At 39.6% G+C, this 19,914-nt stretch overlaps 1 protein-coding gene across 8 annotated transcripts in view; it reads left to right on the forward strand.

Annotated features, from left to right (window-relative positions):
* The window catches only part of PTPRG (protein tyrosine phosphatase receptor type G), a 745,385-nt gene that overhangs the window by 714,297 nt on the left and 11,174 nt on the right, over positions 1–19,914 (forward strand). For all 8 annotated transcript variants that reach the window (XM_042447272.1, XM_042447274.1, XM_042447270.1 and 5 more), the window contains 9 exons: positions 114–248; positions 758–892; positions 2,074–2,237; positions 3,927–4,062; positions 4,969–5,115; positions 8,022–8,115; positions 9,545–9,621; positions 11,582–11,710; positions 15,314–15,460. In XM_042447272.1, the coding sequence (XP_042303206.1) occupies positions 114–248; positions 758–892; positions 2,074–2,237; positions 3,927–4,062; positions 4,969–5,115; positions 8,022–8,115; positions 9,545–9,621; positions 11,582–11,710; positions 15,314–15,460 (1,164 nt within the window). The remainder of the gene's footprint in view (positions 1–113; positions 249–757; positions 893–2,073; positions 2,238–3,926; positions 4,063–4,968; positions 5,116–8,021; positions 8,116–9,544; positions 9,622–11,581; positions 11,711–15,313; positions 15,461–19,914) is intronic.

The following is a 19,914-nucleotide window of genomic DNA, read 5'->3' on the forward strand; positions in this document are numbered from 1 at the left end:
ACTCCTCAAACATTCAGCAGGAAGGGCATCTATCTCTGCGATATGTATACATTATTAATATGACTGCCATGCAGATACTTTCATCTTGCTTTGCATCATGGTTTTCTTTGAAGGGTTACAACAAAGCAAAAGCCTACATTGCCACCCAGGGACCTTTAAAGTCGACATTTGAAGATTTCTGGAGAATGATTTGGGAGCAAAACACTGGAATTATCATCATGATTACAAACCTTGTGGAAAAAGGAAGAGTAAGAGCAATACAACTTTTCAGCAACCATTTTTCTCCACTTCTCCCTATGAATGAATGGTCTTTCCTCAGATCTGTGAAGGGATAGAATTTAGTCCTTTAACTATAATGAGAACTATAACGTAAACTGCAATAATTGCACTTTTGTTACTGTCAAAACCATTCCTCCCCATTTCAGTAGTAAATGCAAGCCCTATATAGGCATTCTTCATGGGTTTTACATGCAGAAAGGGGGGGGGGGGGAGAGATGAGTTCACTAGCTTTGTTCCTCTTCCCTGGCATTTTAGCAAAAACTATCAGCAAACGAAACCTCCTTCCATGGCATCTTCCTTGAGAAAAGAGAGAAGCTGTGAAAAGTTTCAAAGGGCTAGAACCTGGAGAAGCAAGGAGGCCTTACATTTATCCACTAATCTGAGATACTTCTGTATGCAGACCCCTAATGTTTCTTAATCCTGTTGTTGTATGTTTCAGAAAGCAATACTAATTCTGTGCTATCTTTACTTTCCTCAGAGAAAATGTGACCAATACTGGCCAACAGAAAATAGTGAAGAATATGGCCACATCATTGTCACACTGAAGAGCACAAAAGTACATGCTTGCTACACAGTCCGACGTTTCACAATCAGGAATGCAAAAATGAAAAAGGTAAGGAACATCATTATAGCATGACTTGCATTTAAAAAGGCATAGCTGGGATGTGCACAGTTGGCAAATTATGTAGCTATTCAATAGCTCTTTGAGAAAATATCAGCTTTGGACTTAACTGGTATATAGTACAGATGTCTTAAGTATTTGGAGGATGAAACTGTACCCTTTTAGAAGTTTATGAAGTTAGGAAAACTAGGAACTTCAAAGAATAGGGCAAGATCCTCGGTGCAGATCCTCCTATTCTAGGAAGAGAGCAAATAACTGGAGAAAAAGGGGTATAAATAAATGGATTAATTGATTGATTGTATAGCTCTGTTCATCAGCACCCTCTATCTCTGCACATTTGCTCTATGACATGGAGCTTAGCATAGTAAAGTGTTGTAAATCAGAGTGCAAATTCAGTTACATCTACACTGCAGGAATAATCCAGTTTGACACCACTTTAACTGCCATGGTTCAATGCTATCCAGTTCTGGGAACTGCAGTTTAGTGAAAGATTTAGCCTTCTCTGTCAGAAAGCTCTGGTGCCACAACAAACTGCAGTTCCCAGAATTCCATAGCATTGAGCTATGGCAGTTAAAGTGATGCCAAACTGGATTATTTTTGCATTGCGGATGCAGTCTCAGACAAACAGGTCAAACAAAGTTTCAGGGATTGGATCTATATGTGTGTTCTTGATGAGTTTTGTTGGATACTAAAGAAATGTTGGATGCTAATGAAAAATATCTCAGTCTCTTTTCACCAAGATGCTCCACCTCCAGTTGTTTCAAGTCCCACCAGCCTCAGCCAGCATGGTCAATGGCTAGGGATGATGAAAGGGAAGTTCATTACCAAGAGAGTAAATGATTCCTAGGTCAGCAGATTGCTCTGTTAATAACCTTGGCTGGGTCCCTTGCATCTACCTTCTGAAAGAGTATCAGTGATGCATCATCTCATGGTACTACCCAATACAGAAGACAGACTTTGCAACCAAAAAAGGCTGACATGACAAAGTCTTTCCCTTCTAAATTAGTTGCTGTACGTGGGGGACATATATACTATTTTATTTTTCCAGCAAGTGAAAAAGAAGATAGGTATTGGCTAAAGTTTGTCACTTGCACAAACACTATATGATCTAGTGCCCAACTAATGTTTTTTTTCCCCTTCTTAAATGTCTATTATGCACTCTGGATCAAAAGGGGAACCCTAAAGGACGTCAGAATGAAAGGACAGTCATTCAGTACCACTACACACAGTGGCCTGACATGGGTGTGCCTGAATATGCACTGCCCGTGCTGACATTTGTGAGAAGATCCTCTGCAGCAAGAACTGCTGACATGGGCCCAGTGATCGTGCACTGCAGGTACGTCTGGATGTGATCAGTTTCATCTGGGGGACGACATGTGGAAAATAATCCACAAGTGCCATACCTTAGTATGCCTCCCTTTTCATCACTCAATTAAACAACTGGTGTAGCTGCCATGACACCTTCATTCCTTCTCTCCTTCCAAGTCTAGCAACTATAGAATTGCATGTTCTAATTTTTTTTACTGTCATCGATGTGGCTGAAGTGGTTGGTACCCCTGCTTTCAGCATCACAGCAACCTCAGTACTCCCACAATTTTTTTTCCAGCAGAAGAATTCACCAAATGGAAAATGAACACATTTTAATTTCTCAGACTTGTAATACATTGTTATTTTGACATACTGTATTGTTTTTATGTTATTTAATTAAACCACTCTGGCATTACTTTTGGGGGCAAAATGTATTTTCAATGCAAATAAATGCTTCTCTGGTCAAGCAAAGCAAATATGGTAAATGAATAATATTTGCATGCACTGGAGTTCTTCTTATGTTCTGATTATAAGGTCACAGGAAAAGGTAGCTTGCCCTACATGTAATTCCTGAATTCTTAGATGTTAGCATTGTCACGTCATCTTGTTTTTTACAAACCAGAAAATGAACACCACCAGTTGAGCCCATGCTAATCGTTCTATCTACATTAACCTTGGAAAGGCTCTGTATTTCTCCTTGAATATGAATGGTTCACTAGGACAGAACATGGATATATTTGATACATCAAAAAAGAAAGAACAAAAAAGAAAGATTACACCAGTCCATACAGTACACAAGAAATGCACTGCATATTTTGAGTGCAATCCAGACACTTCAAAGCTTTGGCACATAGTCATAACTCTAGAATTTTGTTTCTGATTTAACTAAAAGCCATTCCTCATTCAGTCAATCTGCAAATCATTCAGTCAGCCTGCTTAACATTCCAGGAGTCAAACTGAAAGCTTCCCATCATACTGTACAGAAAATCTGGAAAGGTTTTGCAGGAAGCTAACTTCCCTGTCTCCTTCCTCTATCAGCCTTCAGATTCCCCTGAAACTGCTATATAGAGGGTCAGAAAAATCATCCTGAATCATTTTGGGATTCTCTCTCTCTCTCTCTCTCTCTCTCTCTCTCTCTCTCTCTCACACACACACACACACACACACACACACAGAGAGAGAGAGAGAGAGATTAGGTGGAAGCTTCTTATGTGAGTGAATCTTCCTTCACTCATATCCCTATATTACTGCCCATACTATTCAGGACAGTCTCCCAGCTGTAACATTTTCAGATCACAAAGAGCCTAATCAAATGACAAAAGTAAGCCAACATGCAGCAAGAGAGAGTTGGCTTTCTGCTTTCCTCTCTGCATACCCTCGAAGCACTTCCGTACTTTTCCCAAGGGAGATGGCCATAAAAGTGTGTCTTGTAGCACTGGGAAAATCTATTTGGCAAAAGGCATGCTTTTATGATTGTTTCCCTCTCGAAGGAAAGTGGAAGTACTATGACATCACATGGACAGGAAACAGAAAGTCGCTCCTGTCTTGCTGCATGCTGGATTACTTAGGTCATGCGATAATGCTTGTGCCACGTGGAATGTTGCTTCTTTGTCAGTATAAAACAACAACAAACTTGGGTCAACATTAACATTTAATCATTGCAATCTTTTGTAAGTATTAACTAGCCTTTCTGTTTCATCTTTTCTCTGTATGTCAGTGCTGGTGTTGGCAGGACTGGTACCTACATTGTTATAGACAGTATGCTGCAACAGATAAAAGACAAAAGCACAGTGAATGTCCTGGGTTTCTTGAAACACATCAGGACACAGCGCAACTACCTCGTCCAGACAGAGGTAAAAATACAGAAACATATTCATCGTTATTGCATTACATAGTTATTCACCAATTAAATCTTGTTACATATTGAAGACTTCGCCAAGTGCAGCTTACACTCAAACAGGAGTTCTTAATCTGTTGAGAATGGACTCTAAGGGATCTTTGGATAGGATTCAGGGTGTCTAGCCCTTCAATATCCTTTCCCATTTCCTTGAAAATTGTGTTAAGTACATTTGCGGGGGAAGAGGTGCATAACTGTTACCAGGTTGTGACCTCCCTTCCAAAAATTAAATTGGTCACATACGACCTTTCTTTTATCTTTTGATAACATTTGGGGGGAAATGCATTAGTTGTTTATGGTTATTTAATCATTTGTGCAGCATTCAAAATAAACCAAATGTTTCACAGAGAAGTTTTAAAAGACAAGCTGAGCCCCTCCTACTCCCCCCCCCAAATAAATCACAGTGTTAAATAATGAAAAGATACATGGGAAATGTTATATGCCAAGTAATGCATAATTTGTAATACACAGTGCTTTCAGTAAGGTGATTAGTAATTTTTTTAAAAAACTGATGGAAATTATCAGCACTGCCATTGCCACCACTTTTTTTAAACAGCAAAAAAAATTAGTAAAAAAAAGAGAGAGGGAAATATTCTTAGAAAAGAGAGTAATAAAATGTAAATAGGAAAGGAAAGAGAATTCTAAGCATTCAGAAAAGTGAAAGCAGCAGAGAAAAAGCAGGTTACAAAGAGACAGAAACATGTCAAATAAAACAAAATGTCAGGAAAGGGTCTGATGAGTTGTCTTCATGGTGTTATACCTAATTATGTTGTTTCAAAAACAAAGCTTGTTCCTAAAGCCCCTGTATTCCACACAGTGAGCTTGGGTTTTGTTCACACCTTGTTTATTCCTGTCATTGTAGGAACAGTATGTTTTTATTCATGATGCCTTGCTGGAAGCCATTCTTGGGAAAGAGACTGAAGTTTCTGCCAACCAGCTACACAGCTATGTAAATAGCATCCTCATACCGGCAATTGGAGGCAAGACTCGGCTAGAGAAACAGTTCAAGGTAAGTTCCGTTCTTACTCTCCAACCTCACTGCTTTTTCCACACAAAGTGATCCACATTAAAAAAAATCAGTGAAGATAACAATTAAGTTTATCACATGGGGCTTGGAGAACAAGAATGGAGAGGAACAGAACGGGAGGAAAACACATGTTATCGCATGGGAGAATGCCACTGGGAGTCCCCAATCTGCTCCACATCCGTTCCACAGTAGCCGATTTTGAAGAATGATTCTGAACAGTTCTTCAAAATTGGCTGCTGTGGGGCAGATGAGGAACGGATTGGGGAGCCCCAGCGGCACCAGCAGCATTCTCCCATGCGATAACATGCATTTTTCCCCATTCTGTTCCTTTCCCATTCCCTTCCATTCCACTCCGTTCCCTTTCTCCAAGCCCTGTGCAGTAAACTCCAGTGTTTTAGCTTCAGTCCCCATAATAAACCCAGACTGTCTTTTAAGTGGCTTGGATATTATGGCTACCATCTTATAGAACAGGGACTGTAATTTTGTGAGAGAGGCAAGAAGCATTCTCTGTTAGCAATTGCTAGCCTCATATGGAACAACAACTTCAGATTTTGAGTAGCCATGCTATTTGTTGCTTTGTTATTACTACTAATGTTATGCTTTAATGATTTTTTTAATTAATGTAATGTAAACCTGCCCTCAGATAAATTTGATTTAAATAAATTGGTGCAAGAATGCAACCATGATTCCACAGTGTGGATGGCTTCTTGTCTGAAGCCTTCAGTGTGAAAATTCCTGTACGTTTATTGTTTTTTTCCTCGGTGGGGAGAGTATTTCTGAATAGCAGATATCACAGGTAGAATTAATTTTGTCCAGCTTGTCTATTCAGTAGACGCTTCTAATATATTTTGCCAGCCTGGTTCATTGACAGACTTTAATTTAGACTGCTTCTATGTTTCACTACCTGGTTCTTCTTGCAGATAGCCATGGATATCTTACAGCCTGAACAGATGGGCGAAATGAGCCCGCTTCCGAGTGTCATCAGCACACGGCGTTTAGACACCGCATGGTGCAATGACTCCAGGAAACTCTTTTGAAGCTGTTTGGCTGCCCAGATGTGGGTGGCTTCATGATGCTCCAGCAGTGCAGTGTTTACATGCCGCCTGCTGCCAGAGCATCATGAAGCCACCATGGGGCCATGACACACCTGGGAAAGCTGGCTTTTCCCAAGCCAAAAAAAGGAGCAGATCTTATCCACTCCTTTTTCAGCCATGTTGAAGGCAGATAGGGGCCACGGCATATGTTTGCCACAGTCCCAATCCGTCTTTAGAAGAGGCAGCTTCTTGTCAGTATGTTTTCCCCCATAGTGAAATTAGCTTGACTTCCAGTATTGCGAGTCATCTACTGAAGACCTTCTTACATACCCATTCCGAGCGCAATACAAAGGTGTTGGTTACTACCTATAAAGACTTATATGCTTAGAGGCCCGAGTTTACTTGAGGGACGCCCCATCTCCCCATGATGATCTGCCCCGCACACTCAGAACATATGGGAAGAACTTACTGGTAAGTCCACGCTCCCAAATAGGTTGCCACAAATCCCATGGCCTTTTCAGTGGTGGCCCCGCGGATGTGGAATGTCTACCCGAGGAACGCGGCTGATATCCCTTATCCCCCTAGAAACATTCAAAAAGAGGCCTTAAAACGTTTCTTTTTTTGGCAAGCCTTCCCCCCTCCCCCCGAAGAACGAAGCTGCCCTACTCGGTTGCATAGAGTCCTAAACTACCGTACCCCTGATGTGAACATTGTGTTTAAAATGTTTTGTGAGTGCCACGGTTGTATTATGGGGATTTTATTATTTAATAATGCAATGTTTTTATGGTTTTTTAAGGTACGCCGCTTTTATCTGCAGAAAAGCGGTATATAAATAATTTATTATTATTATTATTATTAGGATCTCACACCTGCCTCCTTGAAACTTGTTAAGAGCTACACCCTCCCCCAAGGAAGGGTTTACCCTTTTTATTTTCTACTCATCCAGTGTGCATATGCCTTGCCATAACCAGCCAAAGGCAAAGGTTCAACATGCAAGTGATCAACCTTCACCCTGCAGAAATAATCCAGTTTCCCACCACTTTAACTGCAATGGCTCAATGCTATGGAATTCTAGGAATTTTCTGTAAGACATTTAGCCTTCTCTGTCAGAGAGCTCTGGTGCCACAACAAACTGCAATTCCCAGAATTTCATACCATTGAGCCATGGCAGTTAAAGTGTGTGAGACTGAATTATTTCTGCAGTGTGGATACTACATTCATTGCGTTTGTTTTGACTGTGGCGTCCTAGTTATGGTGAATGCAAGCAACAGTACAGGTTCGTTTTTTGCAAAATGATCACGGCAAGCTCAGTTCTCACCTGGGAAGTATATCACAAAGCAACCTTGGCAAACAAACCAGACTGTCCTCCAAATAAGAGATCTCACCTGTAGTGTTCAGATTCAAAGCAGCAATAAAGAGAGAAAAATTCTTCAAGCATTGCCTACTTGTGATGTTTGATAAAAGAAAAGGGAAGGCTTTTTGTTTACTGAGACCTCTTCTGACCTTCAGATGCCTTTAGGGTTTTGGAATATATCTTCAGAGGTGGTTAAATAGACACTGTCAAACCTGGTTGGAAACAAATTTCATTTACTCTGCATGATATAAATGAGACCTATACTTACTTGAAAAGCACCTTTCTTTATGCAGAAAATTCAGTCTTTTTTTGCCATTTTCAATGATTTTAGAAAATCTAGCTATACATTTTGGTCTTCCAGGGATACAAGGTGTCTCCCACACACACACACTCCAAAATAAAAAGTCTGTGTATGCATATCTGTGTGTTTTTGTATGCCTGTTTTAAAGAATGACAAAAGAATTAATCAAGCTTGCTTCTGCTTTATTTAAATTTCTTAGCTGGTTATGCAGTGCAATGCAAAATATGTGGAGTGCTTCAGTGCTCAGAAGGACTGCAACAAGGAAAAGAACAGGAACTCATCAGTAGTGCCATGTAAGATCACATCTTCTAATCCGACTTTTACTTTGCATATATTCCTTGTGCTGAATTCTAAATTATATTTGGATGTAGTGATGCATGCCCTGGATTGGACTGTTAACGTGTCATTGGGTTGAAGCTCTCTTTAAATATAAATCTGAATTGTAGGTCCCACATTGTATACCAACTAATGCATCCCTGTAAACACATGCAAATGAGAATTTTTAGAGTTTGTGGATATTCCAATGAGAATTTTATATAACAATGAAGGAATTTTAAAGTAACGATTTAATCACCTTCAACAAACACATCAATTCAGCTTTTCCTTTTAGAAAATATTTTCTAGAAATTGTCTTCTCTTAAGATAGAACAATACCAGTGCTTGTAAGAAAATCCAAATGGTTTCTTCTGTTAGAAAAGGAATTGGAAATGTGTGACTACATTATTAGACTGCTTCTCCATCATCACCTGGCTAAGGCTGATGCAAGTATGGTTCCAAAAACATCTGAAGGGCCACCTTCCTGTCCTCAGTACTAGAGAAAGCAGTAGCCAAGGGGGACAGTGTGAAGAGGAGAAAAAGCAGCAGTGAAGAGGTGGTGAATTCTCCACTTGCCTTGCCTTTCTCCTGTAGTTTTCCCAGATTTTCACATGCAGGTAATACATAATTCTCACTTTAGACAGCCCACAGATATCCCTGGAGGAGTCCAAAGCCAATCCCTAATCACTCCTCAAGTAAATTCATTAATAGGCAGTGTAGCCTATGGGTACTACATGCAAGATATGCGAGCAGGTCTAGGCCTGCGTTTTTTGGTTGATTGGTTTGGTCTGAGGGTTGGTTGGTTTTGGAATTACTACAGTCTCTTCTAACCTAGTGTCCTGGTGAACTTCATGGTGGAGAGCCTTTTTCTAGAGTTTGGCCTATAACTGTAACATCTGGTAATTTTTGTTTTTCATTCAAGGGATGGCAAAGGGTATTAGACTAACCTCCAACTGAATTAACCAAATTGATCCATTCACCCTTTCACCGCCTCTCCTGATGGTCTCTTGGAATAATTCGACCTGTGTCGATCCTTAGTTACACAATCTGTAACTAAGTACACTGTACTGGGGATATTGTATTGTATCTTGATATTTATGTGTAATTTTAGCAGAAGGAGGGAAGGTTAAGGGGATTAGGGAAATTTTATTATTGTCTGTTTATCTGTTTTATTGGACTGTTGTTACCCGCTTAGATCCCGGAAGGGAGAGGCGGGATATAAATAAATATTATTATTGTACTCCTGCATTTTTGTCCTCGTGTGAATGTTTCCTCCCCTCTTCCACACACCTGTTTTTTTAAAGATCATTTCATCCCCTGTTGACTCATCCGGGGTAAATTGGTTATTATGTTATGGTATTAATGCTGTGACTGTCAGTTCTGATACCTTTTTCCCGCATGCTGCAGCCGAGCGAGCAAGGGTGGGACTAGCGCCATTACCTGGAATGAAGGGAACTGATTACATTAATGCCTCTTATATCATGGTAAGAAAATCAACATTTCATTGTGAGTAAACCGTTGGAAAATAACTGTTTCAGTCTCTAGAGATGATTACAGAAATTTTGCCTTGTGTTCCAATACAGTGATTCTCTTTCAAAGAAAAGCACCATGTAAAGCAATATTAACCATCATTAATTTGGCTTAGAAATGAATTTCCATTTTTATACCTTAAAATATTGAGCACATAGCAAATCCCCATCTTTATGCACATCTTAGAAGATGCATTTTACATAGAGCTCGGTAAAAAAATTCCCCTCATTCCCCTGTCAGATCTTAGGCGGAGGGAACCCCATTGAACCAAAGGTCCTCAGAATATTTCCCATTTGAGATAATAGCCAGCATGCTACAGTGCTTGTACCAAAGGCTGCAGCCCAATTAAAAGGCTAATTTAAGCACATATCTGTGAGTGATGCATGAGTCACACTCAGAGCCTGGAAAACTCACAGGTTTTATTATAATTTCCACCATCTCCCACTCAGCAATGGCTGTGCTAGCAAGGGAACTAGAGTCAAAAAAGTGGCTTGGGCTTTCCTTTGCTTGGGGGGTGGGGTCCTTTTATAAAAGGTTAGATCAGGGGTGGGCAGCTGTGTAAGGCTAGGGGGCACATTAGACCCTTGGAGGGCTGCAGATGAATCTGCAATAAATAAATGAATAAAATATTATCCCCAAATACCTCTAAGAGTTATGGGGGCATTCTCAGCATTTTGGGATTTCAAAAAAGGCCTCTACAAATTGTCAGAGGCAGCCCACAAATTGTGGTGGTGGAAATGCACCCACATCCTTTAATGGACATATTAGAGGATTTGGAGACTAAAAAAGAATTTTTTTAACGCTTACAAAAATTGTTTTTGATCCCTGAGGAACCAGGGAGGCTGCAACCATGGTAGAAATGCCTGCGACACTCCCCAGAGTGCATTTGGGGATGTTCTAGATCAAACAGTTGGGGGGGGGTGATGGAAACAGGGAAATGGCCCTGGGGGCTGTATGCCCACAGCCACACTTTCCCTACTCCTTGAATAGATGCTCCCCCCCCCCCCCCCCCAGGTGTGCTTAATGGCAGATGCTTGCAGTGATAGGAGGTTGGACTTTGATGTCTGTTTCTAACTTGATGATTCCAAACTCTGGGGATGAGTCATGTCCTACATGTTTAACCTATAGATTCAATTTGCAAGAAAGGAATTACCAACTCAACATTAGGAAGACCTTCCTGACAGTAAGAACTGTTTTGCAGTGAAATCCCTCAGAGGATGGTGGTCTCTTCTCTGTTGGTGTTGCTTAAACAAAGGTTAGATGGCCATCTGTGAGGGATGCTACACCTTTTCATTCCTGAAACTGAAGGTATTGGACTAATGGCCCTTGTAGTCCCTATGTTTTTTACTATGATCCATAATACCCTGGTTAAACTGGTGATGCAGTTGGACGAGATAGCAAAAAATGCACCATAGGCAATAATTATGTGTGTGTGTGTGTGTGTGTATATATCTATATATAAATAATCATTGCCTATGGTGCATTTTTTGCTATCTCGTCCTACTGTAGAAATCTTCATAGACATTCTAAGTACAACACTTACTGCACCAGAAATGGACTCTGTGGCTTCACAGAAGGAATGCAACACATCCAATAGGAATGCCCTGGGCCTCATTATTTTTAATTAGTGTAAACAAATGTTAGCTGCCACTCATCGTATCTGTTTCCATTATAGCCCTTGGTGCTCAGTAGGTTGCTATTCCTGGTGCAAAACCATTCAGTTAAATGGTATATGTTTGTGGAGCATTTTTTTTTACATGTTAACTATTATTTTTGTTAGAGTCAATTAACCCAGCAGGGAGCTTTAAACATTCAGCAATCTAATAACTAGTTTTGTCTGTTTTTATCCATGAAGTGTAATGTTCTCAAAATACTCTATCCACTGAATACAAATTGTGATCTCTGCTTTCAAAGGGCTACTACCGGAGCAACGAGTTCATCATAACACAGCATCCCCTGCCACACACAACTAAAGATTTCTGGAGAATGATCTGGGATCACAATGCACAGATCATTGTCATGCTTCCAGACAACCAGAGCTTAGTAAGTTCTTTAATTCCACACGCTGTATATTAATGATGTAGCACAGCAGGGAGCAAGAACTGGGGCGTGTAGCTACATTTCCTGGCTGTGTTTCAAAGGAAAGTGTAGTTGATGTCTCAGTTAAGAACTCCATAATCTACAAATGACCGAAGAAGTTTGGGAGAGAGTGAGAGGAGCTGCAGGAGGGAGCAAACCTGCCAAATCTTCCACAAGCATCACTACAGAAATGTCCTAGTTTTGTGCAAAGGCAAAATTAATCCACTGAGGGTTTTTTTTTCTAGATGAAAGGGAAACTGTAAATGTCTTTACTATTTTGAGATTTGTCACCCCAAATGATACCAGCTGCCAATCAGAACCTTTCAAATGACAATTCATAAAAAAGTTAAAGAAGTATTAAAGAAAAATATCCCACTGAGACCAGAACTTTTCTTTTCTTTTTTGCTAAATATAACAGATATAATAGCAGATAATCTTGTACAGGATGAAATAAGTATACGACTCAATATGGTAACTGCTGTTCATATGATTTATGCAAAACATTGGAAATCAAATACAGTACCATCAATAGATGAGTGGATTATAAAATTGAATGATGCCATACTGGATAATTTGTCAGTGTACCAAAATAAAAGAGCAACTCAACAATATGTAGATAAATGGGAGGCAGTGTCAAAATTGTGGAAAAACAAGATAAGATGACAAAAGATAAAAAGATGAAAAGATAGATTTTGTATAATTTTAATTTAGAAAATTAAATAAAAGAAAGTATATGAGGGGGAAGACTTAAGAAACTTAGTAATATTACAAAAATAATATAATATAAGTTAATATATAATACAATAAGGAATGTATAGTACAATATGAATTTTGTAATGAAGAAATGCATTTGTCAATTTCGTTTTCTGTATTTTCATCCCTGTATTGAATTAAATTTTAAAAAATTAAATGGAAAAAAGAATCTCTCAAATGACATTGGGAGACAATATCTGGCTGCCCATATTATCCTAAACAACCGAATATGTAAATTTTGGATTTCTTCTGTAGTACATCTCTATAAAAAGGTACTCGACAAAACATAGGAACATAATAAAAGCCATGCTGGAACAGACCAGAGGCCTATTTTATTTAGAATTCTTTTCAGTGGCTAAAAGGTTGGCTATGAGAAACAGGGAATGAGTGCAAGAATAGCCTCCCAGTAATGCTCCTTAGCAACTGGTATACAGAAGCATGTTGCCCCTGGTAATGGAGAGAAGAGGGCTAAGCATGGTGTAATGGTTTGGGTGTTGAACTAGGACACAGGGTTCGAATTCCAACTGGGCTATGGAAACCCTCTGGGTGACCTTGAAGCAGATAATACTCTTTCAGCCCCAGAGAATGGCAAGCCCCCTCTGAAGAAACCTGCCAAGAAAGCCCTATGATAATTTGCCTTAAGGTGGCCATAAGTTTGAAATGACTTGAAGGCATACAGCAACAGTGGAGGGCAAGGAGAATGACAATTAACCAGCAACCAGTGATCTCCCATGAATTTGTCCAATTCCCTTTTAAAATCAGCCAGATTGGTGGGCATTACTATTCCTTGAGGTTATTCCAGTTTATCCATGCCCTGTGTGAATTAGTAGTTCCTCTTTGCTTCTCTGAATCTGCCACCATTCCACTTTAGTGGGTGATCCCCTTGAGTTCTAAGATTGTGAGGCCAGGAGACCATCCAATTTCTCATGCAGTGTTTGTTCCCATACTGCTCTCCTGCAGAGCATATTGTTATTTCTATAAAATAACTGCAAATGCTCAATAACATCATCATACTGACATCATTTGAATTGATTGTTTTGTTTTTCAAAGGCAGATACATATAATGTGGTGTCTGGCATTTACTGATTTATTCCCGTTTCCCTAGTCCAAGGGGCAGAGAAATGCCAAGGATCATCTGCATATTTTTTCAGAATGTCTAGTAGGTTTGTGGGTCATAACAGAAATGTAGTAGAAGCTGGAATCTTCTTATTCCTCTCACAATGATACTTCTTGGCTTATCTTCTTTTTTATGTCCTATTTGAGCAAGAGAGAAGTCCTAATCCACCAGCAGCCTGGCCCAGCCTTCTTTCTCTTCAAGTATGAGCCACTCACAGGCTGCAATTCAGCATGGCTCACTGAAGCATAGTACTTCCACAAGAGGACCTACAGTAGGATGAGCCATATAGCACCCCCTTACTGTACAGCCTCTGAAGCCCCCACTCTGTGGAAACAGACAGGATCAAAGAAGCACCTGGCTGTGTTCCTTTAGACATGCATGAAATGCCTGAGATCCATCCAAGTCCTCTGATGGTTTTGGGGCTGATGCAATTTTATGTCTGGTTACGATGACATAGCCAGACACTTCTCTGATCCTACCCCATGCCACAAGGTATGGAATGGCTGCACAGGGAGGAAGGGGCTTCAGAGACTATGCAGTTAGTCTGTAGGTAGGAGCTTTAAGCACTGTGGAGGGAAGAGAGCAACACCAATTTTCACAATGTCCCCCCTCACAAAAAAAAAAAAGAGTTAAGGAGACAAGAACAACTTACATGTGTTTATGTCCCTAACAGGATGCCAGCCATCTCATGTCGCAATTGTTTCCTAAGAATTTCATAACTTTTAGTTCATAGGTTCTGTTTTAGTCTGGATCCTGACAGGTACCTGAGCAAGGTCAGGCTTTCCCAAATCAGAGTCCAGTCTGAATCCCAGCAGCTGAGCGAGATTGTGCTGGCCTTTGTAGGTTTCTTTATTGGTATAATTTTACATGAGTCAGCATGGCATAGTAGTTTGAGTATTGGACTATGATTATGGAGATGAGGGTTTGAATCCCCACTCCACCATGGAAACCCACTGGGTGACCTTGGGAAGGTCACACTCTTTCAGCCTTAGAGGAGGGCAAAAGTCAATCCCCTCTGAACAAATTTTGCCAAGAAAACCCCATGATAGGGTTACCTTAGAGTAACTTTAGGGTCGCCATAAGTCAGACTCGATGAAGGCACACAACAACAAATAATTTTAATATCAGACTCAGGTCCTCTGGATCACAGTAGGGAAAATTGCTACATTTAAAAAACGACTTTGATTTTATAAACTGAATATTTAACAATTTTAATATGCATCTTTAATTCAAATTTATTTTATTAAATTTATAAGTGTGTGTGTGTGTGTGTGTGTGTGTGAGTGTGTGTGTAAAATAACTTTTACAGATTTGTGGTGTTGAAATAAAGCTGGAAAAAAGGCAACATCTATAAATAACTAGTTAATATCCAATATTCATTATGACTTTATGAACATGCTTGTTCTAAATCATAAGACATCATACATACAACATGATTATATTTCTGCGCTAGCTATGCCCATGTAAATATATTTGTATAAATGTTCTAAAATGTGCATTTCCCTATTCAGTATCAAATTTGCTCTGTTAGAAATTTCAGATTATTTCTGCAATAGCCATATTGTTGGCAGAAATATTTTGTAGTAAATCAATTTTTGAGCCTGGGTATTAAAGCAAGTTGGAATTTTTTCCCATGTGAAAAGGTAAAGAATTATGATGAAAACCGCATGTCTTCTCTGTGATTCATTTATCTTCAGGCAGAGGATGAGTTTGTGTACTGGCCGAGTCGGGAAGAATCCATGAATTGCGAGGCATTTACTGTGACCCTTATCAGCAAAGACAGGCTGTGCCTCTCTAATGAGGAGCAGATCATCATCCATGACTTTATCCTTGAGGCTACTCAGGTATATAAAACATTCTCCAGAGATGAACCTGCATCTGTGACATTCAAAACGCTGCTGTCAATGAACACTTGAAAAGAATAGTTTTCAGGGGATTGGTTTTATGTCTCCATTTGGTCAAGATGGACTTGTTATCAGCTACACTCTTTCTTTCTCGTCAAATGTAGATTGTTTTTTTTTTTTTTTTAGTTTTCATTTTGCTCTTTCCATAGAAGACAATAACTTTTCAGTTTTGATCTGATCCAAAAGTGAAGTTGCTTGTAGAGCAGGAATCACACCAAGGGGCTGATATTTCTCCCTTTTGCAAAGGGAGTTTCTACCTTTAGAAACCAAGGGAAAATCTATACCAGCAGTTCCCTGGATGTGTCTCAGGAGCTGCACATGAGCGCAGTGCAGAGGGCTTTAAATCCACATTTTGTTGCTGTTGTTATCATTTATTTAGTGTCTTCAGTGTACATGGCGTTTTACAGGTAAAACAACCAAAAACAGTAGGACAATCTAAAATACAGGCTGAGCATCCTGAGTCATACTTGGGACCAGAAGTATTTCAGAAGAATGCTTGAGCTAAAAGTATTCCAGATTCTTTTTGGATTTTGGAATACAAGTAGTGTAGCAAATACTGTATTTGCAAGGATCTGTGAAATGGCAGAAATCCAAGCACAGTGCTTGCTACAAATCCATGCTTCCTGGTATTTCTCAGATCCTTCCATCTCTCTCCAACTGCATCTCTCATCTCATCTCCTCACATCTCTCTCCACCTTCATTGAAAAAGAAAATGCAGCACAGATCTCCAAGGAGCCCAGTAAACTCCTGCTTCTGCGTTGTGAATGAATGAGCAGGTGCACCAAGCCACTTTGAAGCATCATGTCAGCACTCAAAAAGTTTCTGATCTTAGGGCATTTTGGATTGCAGATTTTTAGATAAAGGATATTCAACCTGTATATGTGTATACACAGAGAGAGAGGAAGAAAGGAAGGAAGGAGGGAAGGAAGGAAGGAAGGAATAATAAAATATAAAACTATACAATACAGTTGTAGGACAATTTAGCTGTATCCAAATATAAAACGTACAATATAATATAAGGCAGACTGACAAACTGCAAAATAATATGATCAAAATATACAAGATTATAAAATATTATTAAACTAAAATTTCAAAAGCTTTGGAAAGCAAGAAAGTTTTTAATCTGCATTTAGAAATAACAAGGGAAGGAGCATCCCACAAAGGTTAAAAGAGGAAATTCCAAGAGTATGGAGCCACGAGTGAAAAAGGATTGAGCCCAGCCAAAGAGGAAACCCTTGGTTGGGTAAGAAGGCAATAGAGGTCTTAGAATGCAGATATCAAGCAGTCTGGTAAAAAGAAATAAGGGCTGAAAGATAGGAGGAGCTAGGTTGTATAGGGCTTTGAACTTTAAAACAAGGAACTTGTACTAAATCCTAGAAGAAATGGTTAATCAATGAAGAGATAGTAAAAGTGAGGCAACATGATCAAAATGATGGGCCAAAATGATAATCTTAGCAGCAGAAATGTTGACTGGAAACCAGAGCACTAAAGTGAGGTAGTAGATGATCAACCAAAAGAAGATTACAATAACCAAAGTGGGAAATGCGCAAGATATGAACTAAGATCTTAGCAGAAGAAGGAGAAAGGATCTGATTTTGGCAAAGTTATAAAGAAAAAAGTGTCATGACTTTGCTACAGCCTCAGTGTGAGGAACAAAAGACAAAGAGTCAAAAATAAAGCCAAGATTCCATAGTTCTTTCACAGGATAAGTGGGAACATTATGAACAGTGATGGAAAATGTACAGAAGGATTTAGAGGGGAAATAAATAGTTCTGTCTTTGCCGTGTTAAGTTTTAGATGACAGTGAAATATCCATGCTCAAATAGTTGAAAGACATGCTGAAATATGATGTTCCATGTCAGAAGAGTTCTGGAGTGGAGAAATACAACTGAGTATCATCAGCATAAAAATGATAACACCATATGAACCAAGATTACTTAAAAAATAGTGTATAAAGAGAAAACAACAAAGGACCCAAAACAGAACCCTGTGGAACCCCAATTGAAAGAGGGAAAGAAGACATGACCTCCAGTTAACACATTAAATGACCAACCTGAGAGATGTGAACTGGCTGAGGACTGAATCAGTAAATCTTTGGTCTTGAAATGAATCCAGAAAAGCTCATGATCAAATGTGTCAAAGACTGCAGACAGATTAAAGAGAATAAGGACTGAATATTGGCCTTTTGACTTGGCTGAAGGTCATCTGTGATTTTCCTAAGAGCTGCCTCTGTAGAGTGTAAACGGCGAATTTCAGATTGAAAAGGATCCATTACAAAAATACAAGAAAGAAAGTTGAGGAAACATACATAAACAGCACATTCCAAAACTTTCGAGAGAAAAGGCCGGGTGGTAATTAGAAACAGGAGATGGCCCAAGGCTTCTTAAGAATTGTAGAAACAGTAGGATATTTAAATTAAGGAGGAAATAGACCAATAGAAAGGGATAGATTAATAATATGGAGAAGAGAAGGGAGAGTGGCAGGAACAACATTAATTAAGAAGTGAGAAGGAATAGGATCAAGAGAGCAGGAAGAAGGGTTTGAAATTTTAAATATTATGGGTAGTTCATCTAAAAAGATGGGGGAAAGTAGAAGACATAAAAGAAACAGACATTCAATATATTGGTAATGAAGGTTCAGAAGCAGCAAAATCAGAATGGATACTGTAGTTTGAATTTTAGTATTAAAAATGTTGCAAAATCATCAGCAGAGAATGAAGGCTAGAGAGGCGGAGGGGAGCTTTAAAAGAGAATTAAAGGTAGAAAAGAGACACTGCAAGTACCATTCGTTAGCATGTCACCTTTCTGAAAGAAGATCTACTTATAAGCAGGCATGGTAGCAAGCCGTTTGCCCCTTATTCTCCCTTTTGTTCATCCATCATTCCCATACTGGTGCGCACACTGCAAGTCTAGAGAGCAGCCTGGAGACTAAACAAAGGTTGTGCCTGTGTTTTAGTAGAACAAGACAAAACATGGGACTGGCTGTGGTAAAAACAGCCTCAGCTTTTAGACAAGAAGTATTTATCCAACTGATATACAGTACTGTGTATTATGGAAGCAGAAAATTTTGAAAATTCATGTGTATATGGCATATGTGGATATCTGGATAGGTGAAAGGAAGGCTACCTAGGATTGGATTAGTGACACTTTTGCTTCTGTTGTTTAGTTTTTGTTTCAGTTGCAACATAAAAATTGGTCTCAACTCCATCCTCTAAGAGCTTGCATCATCATCGATCCTTTGATAGGTTAACAGTATATTGATCTGTATCATATTTAAATGTTAAGTCTGGGCATGAGGTGCATTTAACAAAACTGAATTGTTAAAATGGATTGAAATTGAATTATTACATCACCCATGGGGTGAGTTCTTCACATTTGGGGAGATTAATTATTCCACTAGCAGCCAGCATTAATCAATTTGCAAGCTGTAAACAGCAGAAGTAGATTCTCCTCAGTTGATCAATGTACTGCCAAGGATCTCCTTTTCTAACGATATGAAGCCACTGTCAGCAATACATTTTCTTCATGCTAAGGCTGACAGGGCATTCATTGTCTTCCCCTATATGAACTAAAGGCATTCGTTTGCATGAAGTCAGACTGACATCATTTCATCACCCTGGTGGAACGTAATGCTCTGCCATCATTCTTCTTCCCTCTTTCCTCTCTGGCCCAAAGCACACTGGCACAGCCAGTTGAGTGGCCAGGAAAGAACAAAAAACCACCTGGGCAGCATCCAGCTGCAGTTCCAGAGCTGAGAGAAGAGCAGACACCATTCCCCCAGATCTCCAGCATGCTCATATGTTTTCACTGCAGTCCAGGAGTGTGATGTCTTCTCTCTTCTCCTGAATTGCTGCCAGATACTGTCTGCTGGCCTCCTCCTCTACTCTAAATGGCCAAGGAGGTGATCTCCAGCATGGAAAAAGTCAGTTGTATGATGGAGAAGGTGTAGTTGTAAATGCCTCTTTGCACAATGACCTAAAAGGAGCCCTGGTGGCACAATGGTTAAATGCGAGTACTGCAGCCACAAAGTTATGAGTTCGATCCCAGGGCTCCAAGGTTGATTCAGCCTTCCATCCTTTTGTAGGTTGGTAAAATGAATACCCAGCTTGTTGGGGGCAATTGGCTTACACATTGTAAACCACTTAGAGAGTGCTGAGTTCACTGATAAGTGATGTAGAAATGTAAATGGTAAATGCTATTGCTAAAAAGCATATATGCAGACATAACAAGAGGATATGCCTGCATATGCCACCAACATGATTTTAGTCTGTCCTCTTTCTAAATGTGTGTCCTTCCCTTCCCTTAGAAGGGAATAGATAGATGTAGTCAATAGATACAGTAGTTCCCTTAATACAGAAATAAGGTGACCTCACTTCCTTATAGAGGGGGGTTCTT

Source organism: Sceloporus undulatus, chromosome 2, assembly GCF_019175285.1.
Source record: "Sceloporus undulatus isolate JIND9_A2432 ecotype Alabama chromosome 2, SceUnd_v1.1, whole genome shotgun sequence".
Lineage (NCBI taxonomy): Eukaryota > Metazoa > Chordata > Lepidosauria > Squamata > Phrynosomatidae > Sceloporus > Sceloporus undulatus.